At 45.6% G+C, this 14,325-nt stretch overlaps 1 protein-coding gene across 2 annotated transcripts in view; it reads left to right on the top strand.

Annotated features, from left to right (window-relative positions):
• The window catches only part of AJUBA (ajuba LIM protein), a 77,258-nt gene that overhangs the window by 59,783 nt on the left and 3,150 nt on the right, over positions 1–14,325 (top strand). For both annotated transcript variants that reach the window (XM_078644889.1, XM_078644888.1), the window contains exon 6: positions 8,087–8,138. In XM_078644889.1, coding sequence (XP_078501015.1) covers positions 8,087–8,138 — 52 coding nt within the window. The remainder of the gene's footprint in view (positions 1–8,086; positions 8,139–14,325) is intronic.

The raw sequence follows: 14,325 nt of genomic DNA, 5'->3' as shown, positions 1-14,325 counted from the left end.
CCTCTGGGGAGGACATTCTGGTGGGTGCTGTCGCCTGATTGGCCGCAGTTTGGACTAATACATAACGACTAGGATAGTCACTAATGTGGAAGTTTTGTCTACTGTAGCTGGTGCTACTTTACTTCCTGGTTTGGTATCTCTGATATTTGCTATAAGTTTTATGGCATTTATTGCTTTTATATATACCGTGGGACTCCCACTCCGACGACGGGGAATGATTCAGGCATGTGAATCTATGAAAGACACCAATACTGGAGAACCACCTGTTTACAGGTAAGTAACTATTGTTCATTTCTTTTAACACGTTTCAGATTTAATATCGTTTTTAGATTATTTACTTTCCCTGAAATGAACTCGTGGTCCAATGAATTACCTGTATGCCCCTGTGATGAAAGATCTGTACAATCTAACATACATGTTTTATTTTTCTGTAAATTTTACACATTGCCTCGAAGAAAACTGATCGTCCCTATTCTAAAGGAGATGAATGTATATAGATGTCGCCCAGCATTTTTAGAATTGCAAAAAATGGACAATGTTTTTACTGTTGCCTCACTATCTGAGTTTTTAAACAGGTTTTTAAATATCGGAAATCAATTTGCTTAGATGAATTGTAATAGTGTAAATACTATGTATTATATTAACATCTACCTCTGTAAATTGCTGTACTATTCAAACTTGTAAATGAACTGTGTCCTTCTGTTGCTTTTATGGTTATTTTTTTAACCGAATAAAGTACTTTTTGATCTTTGATCTTGATAATAAAATTGTTTTATTTTCATTTTACTTTGCAAACTTGTCTCTGCTGGCAGGGGGCGACGCTGCCTGCCATGCACAGTGTTATCAACATTAATAGCATTTCAGATGTGATTAGGAATGTTATACATGTAGTCAATGCATATGTCATGAGTGATGTAATATGCAAGGGTAAAAGCAGGGCATGGCGAGGTTGCTTGTTAGGTTACTTTAGGTTCCTTGTTATGGTCACTTGTGATAACTATAACTAGTGCGTTTCAGTGGTTTTGTTAGTTTCAAATGGTATGTTTTATGTGACATTGTCACCTAACTATAACATGATTTAGCCTTTATATTTTTCAGTGGGAATAAATATATATATGTGTGTGTGTATATATACATATATACACACACACTACACTTTTTCATAGGATGGTAGAGAGCTCCAAATATTTGTGGCACGTTAATAGTAGTAACTTTTTACTTGTAAACTTGTTGAAGGCTGATCCTCTCCCGATTTGAAGGGGTGGAAAAATGTCAGTAAACACCTGTAAATGTACTTTTTGAACCAGTGAATAGCAGAAACACGTGGAGTTATACAAAGGTGTAATAGTAAATATACTCATTTATATTTACCTTTGTGAATAGAGCCTTGAGGGAGTAAGCTAACATTTGTATTTTACTCCCCTTTAAAGAGTGAACATAATTCTGCAAATATAAGAAGTCACTCAAGATACAGATTTTAGAGCTATCTGAGCTATTGCTAAATGTTATTAAATTAAAAGATGCCCAAGTGTCTTCTTAAAAATAAATCCATAGGATTGTATTAAAATCCTCTTCCATTTTCAATTCCAGAATCTTCTATAATCTCAAAAAAGAAACCAGATCACCATTTTTTCTTGGTGAAAGGTGGTAACCCTACTTTCTACTCTACGCAGAGCGAGTTGTCATTGAACCAATTCATGTTGCAAAATGAATGGTTACCCTTAACAGTGATATTTCTTTTTAGCTTTTCATCTTGTAATAGATTTAAACATGGTCTCCCACGAAGTGAATACGTGTTCGAGGCATGTGGGCTGCTAAATTCATATCTTAGCATTAGATCGCCGCCTAGTGTTGGGTCCGGATGATCGCACATTGTTGTCCTGGAAGAGTCTTCGAAGTATCCTGAGATAGGTGGCTCCTCCCCTGGACTACAGTGCGCATGGGCATCGGCTCCATCCCCAGATTGTTTTTTTCCGCCATTGGGTTCGGATGCGGTCCCGACTTCTCTTTGTCGGAACCGAGAAAAACTAACTTTTTCAGGCCAAAAGGCCTTGTATTTTCTAGCGTCGGTATTGTTCGCGCACGGTCTCGGGTTCTTCCAACTCTTGAAGTCGGATTCAACGGAGTCTACACTCTTCGGACATCGAGGCCTTCTCATCGCGACACGACTACAACTTTCCAGCATGGAGCGGAGTCCGTTTAAGTACTGTCCGCTCTGTGGGTCCAAGTACCCACATATAGACCTCCACCCGGTCTGTAACAAATGACTTTCACCGGACCATGACGACGGCAAGTGCAAGGCTTGCGCTCAATTCCGGTCCAAAAAGACTCTCAAGCTCCGGCGCGCGGTGCGCCTGGAGGCCAGACAAGCGGCCCCGGATCCAGAAAACATCTTCGGCGACCAAGAAGAAGATGAACAGGGTCATCATCTCCAAATCTCCCCACCCGAAACGGAGGTCGAGGCGGATCCGGTGGACGACGACGGAGTCGCGGGTCAAGACCTTCAATACGTCGACGAGGTAGGGGACGTCGAAGAGATTTATGGGGCCGCGGCGGATAGCTCTGGGGACGAGCTATACCCCGAAGGTTTCGAAGATCAAGATCGGGTCACGGGATCGCCAAGTGGCCTTACCCAAGACCCCGTGCCGCAAGCCACGGCCCCGCCATCAGGCCCGGCCACGGACGTACTTGCTGGGCAGGCCGGATCGAAACCGAAACCGAAACCTGCGGTGTCGACTACACCTAAAATGGCTGACCCGAAAACGAAACCGAAACTTATGGACTCGAGCGTCCCTAAGATGGCGGCCGGCCCACAGAAACCTACTGCACCCGCTGCCGCATCGGCTCCGTCGGGCTCCGGTCCGCAGAAGGCGAAGAAGTCGGTCGATTCCGCTGGAACGAAATCGGCGCAGGAGGAGGGATCCTCTAAAAAGGGTGGTCGGCACGGATCAACCGCTGCGACACCGTCTAAGCACGCCAAGGCCAGCAGCGTAGTGGATACGGAACCGACTCAAGCGCACGGATCGACGGCTGGCACGTCTGCGCATCGATCCAAGGACTCTGGGTCGGCGTCAACGGCATTGGCGTCCAAACCTCAGGAGGGCCACCATCACGTCGGATCCGAGGGGAAGGTCAAGACGTCCTCGTCAGCGCCAAAAGCCACTGTGGATGAAGCGTCTCCCATCGCCGCTTCGCTGCAGAGAATCAGGGAAAAGGCCGCTGCTACGTCGGCTCCGTTACCGTCGCCTCAGACGCCGAAGGATGCTCCGGCCAAGCCTAAAAGCAAGCTTCTCTTCCTTCTGCCGCCGAAAGAGGCTCCAAAGGCTTTTTCTACAAAATCGACGCCAAAGAAGGCGGATTCTTCTACGGCAGGGGTACCTTCAAGTCGAGAACTCGAATCAGAGGACGATTCTGAGCACTTCATCGACGCCAACACAGGCAAATTGACAATATACAAAAGAAGGATCACATCAGAGCCTCTAGACTCCTATGTTATCCCACTAAAGAACGCTTCTAACCTCATAGAGCCTATCCAGCCTCCTCCAAGAAGAAGCCCTACTCCCTCACCAGAACATTCTGATGGTGAGGGTTATGATGAGGAGGACCAATACACCTTCCCCGTAAATGAACCAGATGCACATACAGATGCATATGATGACATTGGTGACCAAGGCACCCAAGGTGTGGGGCAAGACCCACAGCCTTTCAGTGCACGTGCATCCCCAACAGAGGATTCTGCAGGTTTTCATGCACTCATCGAGAGGGCAGCTGCTAATCATGATGTAGACATGCATGCTGACCCAGTGGAAGAGGACTTTCTCTTTGACACTTTTTCAGTCTCTGAAAGAACTGTGAAAACGCTGCCTATGCTCAAGGGAGTCCTCAAGCATGCAGCTGACATCTTTAAAGAACCTACCAGGGCGAGAGTGGTCAATCCACGTATCGAAAAGAAGTACAGGCCAGCACCTGCAGACCCTGCATACATTCGGGGACAGTTGCCTCTGGACTCTCTTGTGGTCGCAAATGCCAGAAAACGGGCCAACTCCCAGACAACGGGTGAAGCTCCTCCCCCTGACAAGGAGTCCAAAGTGCTGGAGGCAGGGGGCAAGAGAGTGGCGGCACAGGCTGCCAACTTTTGGCGTATTTCAAATACACAAGCACTCTTAGCACGTTACGATAGGGCGCATTACGACACCCTAGAGCAAATAGTACAACACCTGCCTCCACAGTTTCAAGAGGGCACCAAACTGCTTATAGAGGAAGGTAAACTGATCTCCAACGCAGCCATCAAGTGTGCACTTGACGCCGCAGACACAGCAGCTAGGGCTATCAACACTAGCGTCATGCTGAGACGACAAGCTTGGCTCCGCATATCTGGGTTTAAACCCGATATTCAGACAACAATACTTAATCAGCCAGTCAATCCTGATAGACTGTTTGGTCCAGATGTTGACACCACCCTCGAAAAGATAAAGAAGGACACAGAAACTGCTAAGTCCATGGGGGCCCTGCAATCACAACAGTTTCGTGGCAATAATTTTCGTCGCTCAGGTGCACGTGGAGTCACCAGAGGACAAATGGGTCAACAATCTCAATTCTCAAGGGGTGGAGCACAATCCTCGTTCACGAAACAGAACAAGGGAGGTTACAGAAATAACAGCAACAGAGGGCGCGGCAGAGGAAACAACAACTCCCGCTCCTCTACCCCTAGCAAACAGTGACTCTCTGTCACTGCCCCCCGACCACTTAACACCTGTCGGGGGGAGACTGCAGCAGTTCCTGCCCGTCTGGAGAAACATCACCACAGACAGGTGGGTGCGACAACTAATCCAGTATGGTTATTGCCTAGAGTTGAAATCCACTCCACCCAACATCCCGCCAAGGCAAAGGCCTATGTCCGCAGAGCACTTGCACTTATTGCAGCAGGAAGTAGTGGCAATGCTGCAAAAAGGCGCAATCGAGCTCGTGCCAGTGGGAGAGGAAGGCACGGGGGTATACTCCCTGTACTTCCTTATTCCAAAGAAGGACGGATCTCTCAGACCCATTCTAGATCTACGTACCCTCAACCTGTACATACTGTCAGAACATTTCCATATGCTTACACTGCAACAGATTCTCCCCTTGCTAAGAAGTCCCCTTGTTAAACCAAGGGGACTTCTTAGCAACCTTGGATCTCAAGGATGCTTATTTCCACATTCCACTACACCCGTCCCACAGGAAATACCTCAGGTTCACTATCCAAGGAATGCATTACCAATTCAAGGTCCTGCCCTTCGGAGTCACCACAGCCCCAAGGGTGTTTTACCAAGTGTCTGGCGACAGTGGCAGCGCACCTCAGGAGGCAGAACATCCATGTCTACCCCTACCTGGACGACTGGCTCGTTCAAGCCAAGTCGGAACAACAGTGCGCTGCGGACATGTCGACCACCATTCACCTCCTACACAATCTGGGATTCTCGTTGAACTACCCAAAGTCGCATCTTCAGCCGGCACATGTCCGGCAGTTTCTAGGTGCGACGATCAATACCCTGACGGCCATGGCTCAACCAAACCAAGTCAGGATAGACAGCATGCAGTCTCTAATCCAGAAGTTCAGACCACGACACTCGCTTCCAGCGAGAGTGTTCATGCAGTTGATAGGCATGATGGCCTCCTGCATCTTCATAGCCAGTGCCACAGATTATCCTGACGACGGACGCATCTCTCCAGGGCTGGGGAGCTCATCTGCTCACTTACACAGTGCAGGGACTATGGACGACGCAGCAACAGAAGATGCACATCAACTATCTGGAACTGATGGCAATCTTCATGGCAATCAAGTCCTTCATTGTACATCTGTGCAACAAGGTAGTGTTAGTCCGGACGGACAACATGACCGCGATGTACTACATTCAAAAGCAGGGAGGCACCCACTCGCCACAGCTGTCTCATCTGGCTCAGAGCATGTGGAAGTGGGCCATTCAGAGGAACATTTTCCTCATGGCAGAACACCTCCCGGGCAAGGACAATCAGATGGCGGATCTGCTCAGCAGATTCAGCCATCAAATGCACGAGTGGGAGCTACATCCATCAGTACTCCACCCGTACTTCCAGCAGTGGGGTCATCCGGAGATAGACCTGTTTGCCACAAACGAAAACGCAAAATGCCAACACTTTGCCGCCAGGTTCCCTCACCCACAGTCGCAAGGGAATGCGATATGGATGAACTGGTCAGGCAAATTTGCGTACGCTTTTCCACCAGCCCCTCTGATACCGCTGGTGGCAAGAAAGCTAAGGCAGCACGCGATGACTCTCATCCTGGTTGCTCCAACGTGGGCGCGCCAAGCGTGGTACACCACGTTCCTCGAACTCTCGGTGGTGCCGCATCAAAGACTGCGCCTCACGCCCAGACTTTTGACGCAGAACCATGGAGAAATTCAGCATCCAGATCCGCAACAGCTCAACCTGGCGATCTGGCTCCTGAAGTCCTAGAGTTTGGATACCTTAACCTGCCTCCAGAATGCATGAACATCATTAAAGAGGCGAGGAAACCTACCACCAGAGCATGCTATGCTGCGAAATGGAAGCGTTTTGTCATTTACTGTACAGCCAATGACATCAACCCGCTAGATGCGTCTATCCCTAACATCATTTGCTATCTGCTACATCTGTACAAGTGCAATCTAGCCTATACTTCCATTCGGATACATCTGTCCGCCATAGCAGCTTATCTTCAGAACAGGCAACATCTCTCTGTCTTCAGAGTGCCTGCCATTAAGGCCTTCCTGGAAGGTCTGAAACGAGTCATTCCCCCAAGAACACCGCCAGCTCCGGTGTGGAACCTCAATGTGGTACTCACCAGACTGATGGGACCACCTTTCGAGCCACTGCACTCGTGTGAACTCCAGTTCCTAACGTGGAAAGTAGCTTTCCTAATAGCTATTACGTCGCTGAGGAGGGTTAGTGAGCTACAAGCGCTCACAATCCAAGAGCCATTCATTCAGATTCATCCAAATAGGGTAGTGCTACGCACTAACCCCAAATTCCTTCCGAAGGTGGTGTCACAGTTCCATCTCAACCAAACTATTGACTTGCCTGCATTCTTTCAAAACCCACAAACGGTGGCGGAACGAATGCTCCATACCTTAGATGTACGGAGGGCGCTGATGTACTACATAGACAGGACACAACCCTTTAGAAAGACAAAACAACTTTTTGTTGCCTTCGCACCACAACACAAAGGCAACCCTATTTCCAAGGCAGGAATAGCCAGGTGGATTGTTAAGTGCATCCAAATCTGTTATCAAAAGGCCAAGCGCACTTTAACAATACCCCCAAGGGCGCACTCCACGCGCAAATTGGGGGCATCCATGGCTTTCCTGGGGAACATTCCTTTAGAGGACATTTGCAGAGCAGCCACGTGGGTTACACCACATACCTTTACTAAACACTACTGTGTTGATGTGCATTCCAAGCAGCAAGCTGCTGTAGGACAGGCTGTTCTCAAAACACTTTTTCAGGTTTCTGCAGCTGGCACAGGCAACCGCCGCTGATGGAGGGACTGCTATGTATTCTATGCTAAGATATGAATTTAGCAGCCCACATGCCTCGAACTGAATATGCTACTTACCAGTATGCATCTGTTCTTGGCATGTAGGGCTGCTAACATTCATATCGCCCACCCTCCTCCCCGGTGCCTGTCGCAGCTGCAGATATACTATTGTATTCAATCATTAGCATGGACATCCTTTACACTTTTCACTCCATCTTCTGCCACAATGGCGAAAAACAATCTGGGGATGGAGCCGATGCCCATGCCCACTGTAGTCCAGGGGAGGAGCCACCTATCTCAGGATACTTCGAAGACTCTTCCAGGACAACAATGTGCGATCATCCGGACCCAACACTAGGCGGCGATCTAATGCTAAGATATGAATGTTAGCAGCCCTACATGCCAAGAACAGATGCATACTGGTAAGTAGCATATTCATTACAAAGTTTTATCATACTCTTTTCTAGTAAAGCATCTAATAAGTTATTTGCCTATAGTATATTACATAGTATGTTAATCAAATCCAGTACAAACCTCATTTGTGTTTCCTTCCAGGATTTTTGCCCCTAAGTGTGCAGTGTGTGGACAGCCCATCCTTCCTTCCACGGTGAGTTGGGTTCTGTGGTCAAGCAATGTAAAATGGTGGTTTATTGGTTCCTGATGTCAATTGTGGAGGAAGGAATGACCCTGTTAGACTGTCGGATCATTGTCCATTTATACACCCATGTCCTTTGGGGGTGGAGGGGGGAGTGTGAGTGCCCACCGTAGCCAGTTGTGAGCGAAGATCTCAGCAAGTGTCATTTCCGTAAACGCCATCTATGTTAGCATTAATAGAGGATGATGAGTCTCAGAAAAGGAAAATTATACAGTTTAGTGTTGGCTGGAGAGCAGAATCTTACCTTTGTGTCACCATGAAGAGGAGTGGGACTCTGCTTAGAATCTGTATCAACGAGAAGACTACATTATAGGATCAACTGAGAACAGAATAGCCCAGATTACCATCAGCAGTGGAGAAGGGAATGATGTTGGGGAGGAAGGGGGCATAGTTTAGTGTCAACTGAAGAAGAAGAACTTATCTATGTGTCAGTGAAGTAGGATAGTCTAATCTAGAGTTAGAACTGGAAAAAGTAGTCTAACCTAGCTTGGTGTGACAATAGTAGCTGTACTTTAGTGTTGGCAGTATCCGACCAGCCCAACTTGATGTTCGAAAAGGTGGAAATTGCTCAGCTTGGTGTTAGTAGCGTTCTAATGATTTTCACCGTTCATTTGGTTAACATCTATTAAATTTCTCCTAATTTTCCTTCCCCTTCCTTTGCGTGTGTGTGTGTGTCTGTGTGTGTGTGTGTCTGTATCTAGAAAATTAACTGAGACCCTGCTGAGTAAGAGAAATGGGATGGAGGGAGACCACTTTTGCCCACCCCCCCCCATCTTTGCTATTTATCCACACATTGGACCCTTTGCCGGGCAGGCTGGAATATCTTATGTAAGGACCTTACTTCCACTCTCCAGCCCCACCGAATACCCATTTAGCACTGATACTCTCTTGGACTGATGGACAGAGACATAAAGAAAACGACATAGCGAGAGACGTAAAGTAGAGGGAGATAGAGATGATGAAGATAGATATGTGAGTTACGTAGAGAAGTAAAGGAAAAAGAGAACAATGACATAGCCAACTGGAAAGGAAAAGAAAGGTAGATAGAGGAATATGTAGGTAGAGAAAGAGTGGAAGAGGAATAGGTAAGGTTGTAAAGTGGGGTAGAGAGGTCGGGCGAGATAGAGATAGGGAGAAAGAAATAGAGAGAGATGCAGAGGAGTACAGTACTCCATGAGTAGATAAAGTAGAGCAAGAGATATTGTAGGAAAAGAGATGAATTAGAACGCAGTAAAGGCAGCATGAGGCAAACCTAGACAGATTTGAAAAAGAAAGATGTGCAAGGTAGTGAGAGAGAAAAACGAGAAAGGTAATAGAAAAGCAAAACATGTAAAGAGTGGTGGCGAAGAGAGAAAACTAGAGCGAGGGGTGAGGGCACAAAGAGAAATGTGTAGAGCGAAGAGAGGAAGTTGGACGACATACGTGAAACAGAGAAAGAAAAGCGAGGTTTATATAGAGGTAAAAATGTATGAGAGGAAGACATGGTGAGGTAGAGGGATCTATAAAGAAAGAGGTTGAGGTGGATGGTGTGAGTTGAAATGGAGAACAAGGTCCAGAGAGAGAGAGATGTGTTTCTGTGAGAGAGGAGTTGATGACAGACAAAGGGGGTTAGATGTAGATACATAGAGGTAGTCCGAAAAGGAGTAAGATATTTAAAGAAGGGAAAGAAAGGGAAGAGGAGGTAGAACGAGAGAGGGAAGGTATAGAGACGAGGTAGTGTGCTACTGGTGTGGTAAATAAAGGTTAGGAGAGTGAGAGAGAGCTGTGGGGTACAATGAGGTGAGGTAATGAGAGTTGTGAGGTAGAAAGAGAAAAGAGACAGAGCAGTAGGGGGTAGTGAAAGGGCTGCAAGTGAGGTAAAGAGACTTAAGGGAGTAGTGACATGCAAAGAGAGACAAGCTAGGGATGAAGATGTGTCAGACGTGAAGTAGATGGAGGAACCATACAGGGAGGTCTGATGGACAAAACAGCAGTGAGGTACAGAGAGGGAGCTGAGGTAGTGATAGGGGATCGAAAGTGATAGTTATAGATGTAGGCACAGACAGTGATGGAGAGTATGGCAAGGCAATGAGGTAGGCAGATGATTTTGAGTAAGGTACCTTGGCTATATTGGGAGAGGTGAGCTAGAATAAGCCGAGATAGAGCGAGTTGGGAGAGAGACTGTACATAAAAAAGGAGAGATTAAACAGTTAAGGTAGAAGAGGTGAGGTAAAGTAAAGTGAGATAACTGACGCAAAAGATTATTTTTAAATTCAGGTGCTACAAACTGTCTAAGAGCGTGCAGGGTAAGGCTTGGCTGGCCAAGCATGCAACCTAAAATACAGATGTATTATTTTTTTGCGCAACACAGTGCTGTAACCAGAGCTGCTATTCTGCATTGCACAGCGTGGTGGGGGGAGAAAGCATTGCAGAGTCATATGTATTAACAAGCTTTGGTAAAACCAATAGATCTCGCCTTTTGGACCTGTTGGCTTTGCCAGTCAGTTTAGCCATGACACACAGCATTCCTGATGCTATGCAGTATGGCCAATAAATAGGAGAGAAAAAAAGTCTACACAGTCGGCAGCGTCTTTTTATAGGCACATGTAGTAAGTGTTTTTTTTTTTAACTGATATAATTTGGATTTATTTAAAAAAAAATAGAAGTAACCCAAACACAGCTGCGGCCCGTCCATTGGGGTTGCGAGGCCACGCCCCCTCACCTTTTGCCCCTCAAGAAATGTGTCTGTCAGGCTGAACAGAGGTCAGCCTGACAGACACTGTTCATTTTCAGGTCAGGCAGCCAGGAGGTAGACATGTTCAAAATGTACAGGCTCCTGGCTGCCTGAGCTGAACTTTGCTGGGCTGAGGATGTCACAGCTCCTGTGATCGGGACTGCCTCAGCTCAGCAAAGGTCCTCGCGGCCCTTCCCCTCGTCACTAGGGAAGCGTCATTCATTGCCTCGGACCTGGGCGCTTCGGTTTTAAGCCCTGAAGTGCCCAGGGCTGAGTGTCAATCATTGACACCTCGTAACAGAGTGGAGTGGGCTCAGCAGTCTCACTGACAAGCTCGGGACTGTCGCCTTCCCTAATTGGCTGCACTATGGTCAACCAATGAGGGAAGGCAGCAGTCCCAACTCTCCTGGGACTTCCGAGGCCGAGCTGCAGGTAAGTGATTTTTAAAAATTAATGTTTGGTGTGTGCAAGCGGATATGTTTGAATATTTGGTAATGAGTGTTGTAAGTGTGTGTGTGTGTGTGTGTGTGTGTCTGTGTGCGTGTGCGTGTGCGTGTGCGTGTGTGTGTGTGTGTGTGTGTGTGTGTGTGTCCCATTTGCCCCCCCCTCCTAAAATTACCGGTTGCCACTGCACTAGCAGTTGGGGAAGCAATACAATGGAGGGAGGGAAGCAACAGAAGATCACGGAAAGCAACACAAGAGCAGGCAGACACAGGGGCAAGGGAAGCCACACAGAGGTCAGGGTGGATGGAGCAAACGGAGACAGGGCAGCATAGGAGGGTGTAAGCATATAAACAAGAGTGTGCAATATGGAGGCAAAGCACACTGAAGAGCGGTTGAAAAGGCTAAGCAGTGTAAAAATGCAAGTGTCCGTCAGAGCAGCTTGGAGAACAAAGTTGTGGAAAGTTACATTTTTATGTGATGAAAAGAAATGTGCTGAGAAAATCGGGCAAACAGAAAAAATGCATGCCCACTCATTGAATACTTAAGAAAGACCTGTTTTAAGTTTTTATAATTATGATAATGTTAATGCTAAGAAATTAATGTGAACTTAGAAGTATAGAAAAGGCTGTAGATTGCATGATTTAAAACTGATAATGAATGGGAGAGCAAATGGAATGACTCACTAATCTCTATGAAACTGTAAATGCACCGTGAGCGGCTTGAAGGTAGAAAGTAGACCTTTTATAATGTTATGAAAAGAAATGTGCTAGAAGAAGTAGGAACGCACAAAGAATGGGGTAAACACATGCACTCCCATGGAGTACTTTCAGAAAAAGAAAAAAATTGTTTCCAAAAAAGCAAACACTCATGGAAGGATAAAATGAGCTAATCAGAGAGATGGTAAACAGGCAGTGCTCCATGGGAGAGACAAAGAATAGATGGGCAGCCGAAAACACATAACACCATCAAATCTAAAAGAGAGATTTATATATTGATGAAATTAAAATAAAGGTTTTGTTGTAATAAATTAAACTGATATAAAATAAATCATGCTAAATGAAATTAACACATAAAGGTTTTCTCTGGGTTTTTCCACATGGGATTGAAGTTCATTGCTAAATGTATATAAGTTAAGTGGGAAATGTTGTCAGTATGGAAGATGAACATTATCAATTCAACTGCCTTTTGGGATAAAATCTACACTGTGTTGTAAGAACATCTCAGGTGCCTCATGAGTGACATGCATTTGTATTTGGAAAACTGGCTTATAAAGGAGAACTTGTTCCAGTGGTGTCATATAAGTATACGGAAGGCCATTCATACCTTACATACACATACACAGGAATTAATAATCAATTTCACAACTTCTTCAATTCATCCCTCTCAAGAGAAGACATTTCTGTGGGCAGAATTGGATACTCGGAAAGCAGCTGCTTTTCCCAAACAAAAGAGGGTTGTAGCCCTACAGCAGAATATTTTCCTTTACCAGTAATCACAGTCTCTGATAGTGAGATATTAAGATTGAGTAAATCCTATGGTTATAATGTGGCACATGCAGCAGGAGTTAAAATGGTGGCCACAAGACAACATGACAATGGGCAAATACTTTATGGAACCATCCCCGCTTTGACTGTGACTACAGATGCATCACACACAGGTTTAGGTGCTCTCTTGGGGATCCTGAAAAGCGGGGGTCAGTTAACACAACAAGGGACAGTGAAACATATAGACCTCCTAGAACTAAAGAATGTACCCTAGCCATGAAAGACTTTCTCTCACAAATAGAGGTCAATACTGTTCAAATGCAAACAGACAATACTAGGACAAAGTTATACATCAACAAACATTTAGCAACAGAATCATGCCTTCTTTCAAAACTAGCACAATAAACAAAAGAATAACCCTAGTTCCAGTCCTTCTACCAGGAGAGCAAACCACACAGGCAGTCCCGCTACGCTAACAAGGAAGAGTGACTCACAAACTTAGACATTTTAAACATGATTTTAAAAACCATGGGTCACACCATAGATCTATTTGCAACAAGGGAAATGCCAAAACTTAGCATTCAGGTATCCACACCAGCAGTACAAGGACAATGCTTTATCGATTAAATGATACAGGACATTTGCTCTAGCTTTTCCTCCAATGCTACTCATTCCACGTGTGATCAACATATAGCCAGACAAATATGACAATGTTGCCTACAGTGCCTCTGTGGACACGACAAACATAGTACTTCTACATTCTAGCACTAGTGCACAACCAGATAATACAGATTTACTAACATTGCAACAGGTAAGAGTGTGGCACCCCCCCTACATCCCACCAAGATCCTTCCAGGTACAAACTAGCAGCATAGGTCATGAGTGTCACGTTTTTACAATTGATTTTGCCAACAGAACACATGGAGGTTATCAAGGAGATAATGAAACATGCACAACATGTGCAGTGAAGTGGGAACGTTTATAATGTTATGCAATAGAGAGAATTTACAGATAAAATACAAATGGTGTAGGCATTGTCAAATAACTGATGACCTTATTAAAGTCAACACTTTCTTATGCCTCACCAAGTAGAAAAGGACACAAACCTGTTCAAAATAACGGTTGCGACTAATAGAAGATTCCTAAAGGGGACAAAGAAAGCCAACCGTGTTAGTCAGTCCATTCACCTACCCGCTTTGTACCAGCAACTGTAGACCAAAGCTGTGAGAGCTCTACACTTGCTAGATTTTAGAAGAGTGATTATATACTACACACATCAAACTAAAACAATAATGAAATGTTTGTTGGAAGGGAAACATTTTTATGGAGGCCAGGGCCCATTTCACAAGAAAGTGGCTTTAGATGTTTCCATATGTAATGTCCCCCTACAAGAAATTTGCAGAGCAGCCACTCAGACTTCAGTACACATGTTTACTAAACACTATTATGTACACGAGAGGTCTTCAAAGTGGAGTATGGATCCCCCTGGGTGCTTAAA

This window comes from Lissotriton helveticus, chromosome 5_1 (assembly GCF_964261635.1).
Source record: "Lissotriton helveticus chromosome 5_1, aLisHel1.1, whole genome shotgun sequence".
Taxonomy (NCBI): Eukaryota; Metazoa; Chordata; class Amphibia; order Caudata; family Salamandridae; genus Lissotriton; species Lissotriton helveticus.
The sequence above is the reverse complement of the archived record's forward strand: the minus strand, read 5'-3'. Positions and strand labels throughout refer to the sequence as shown.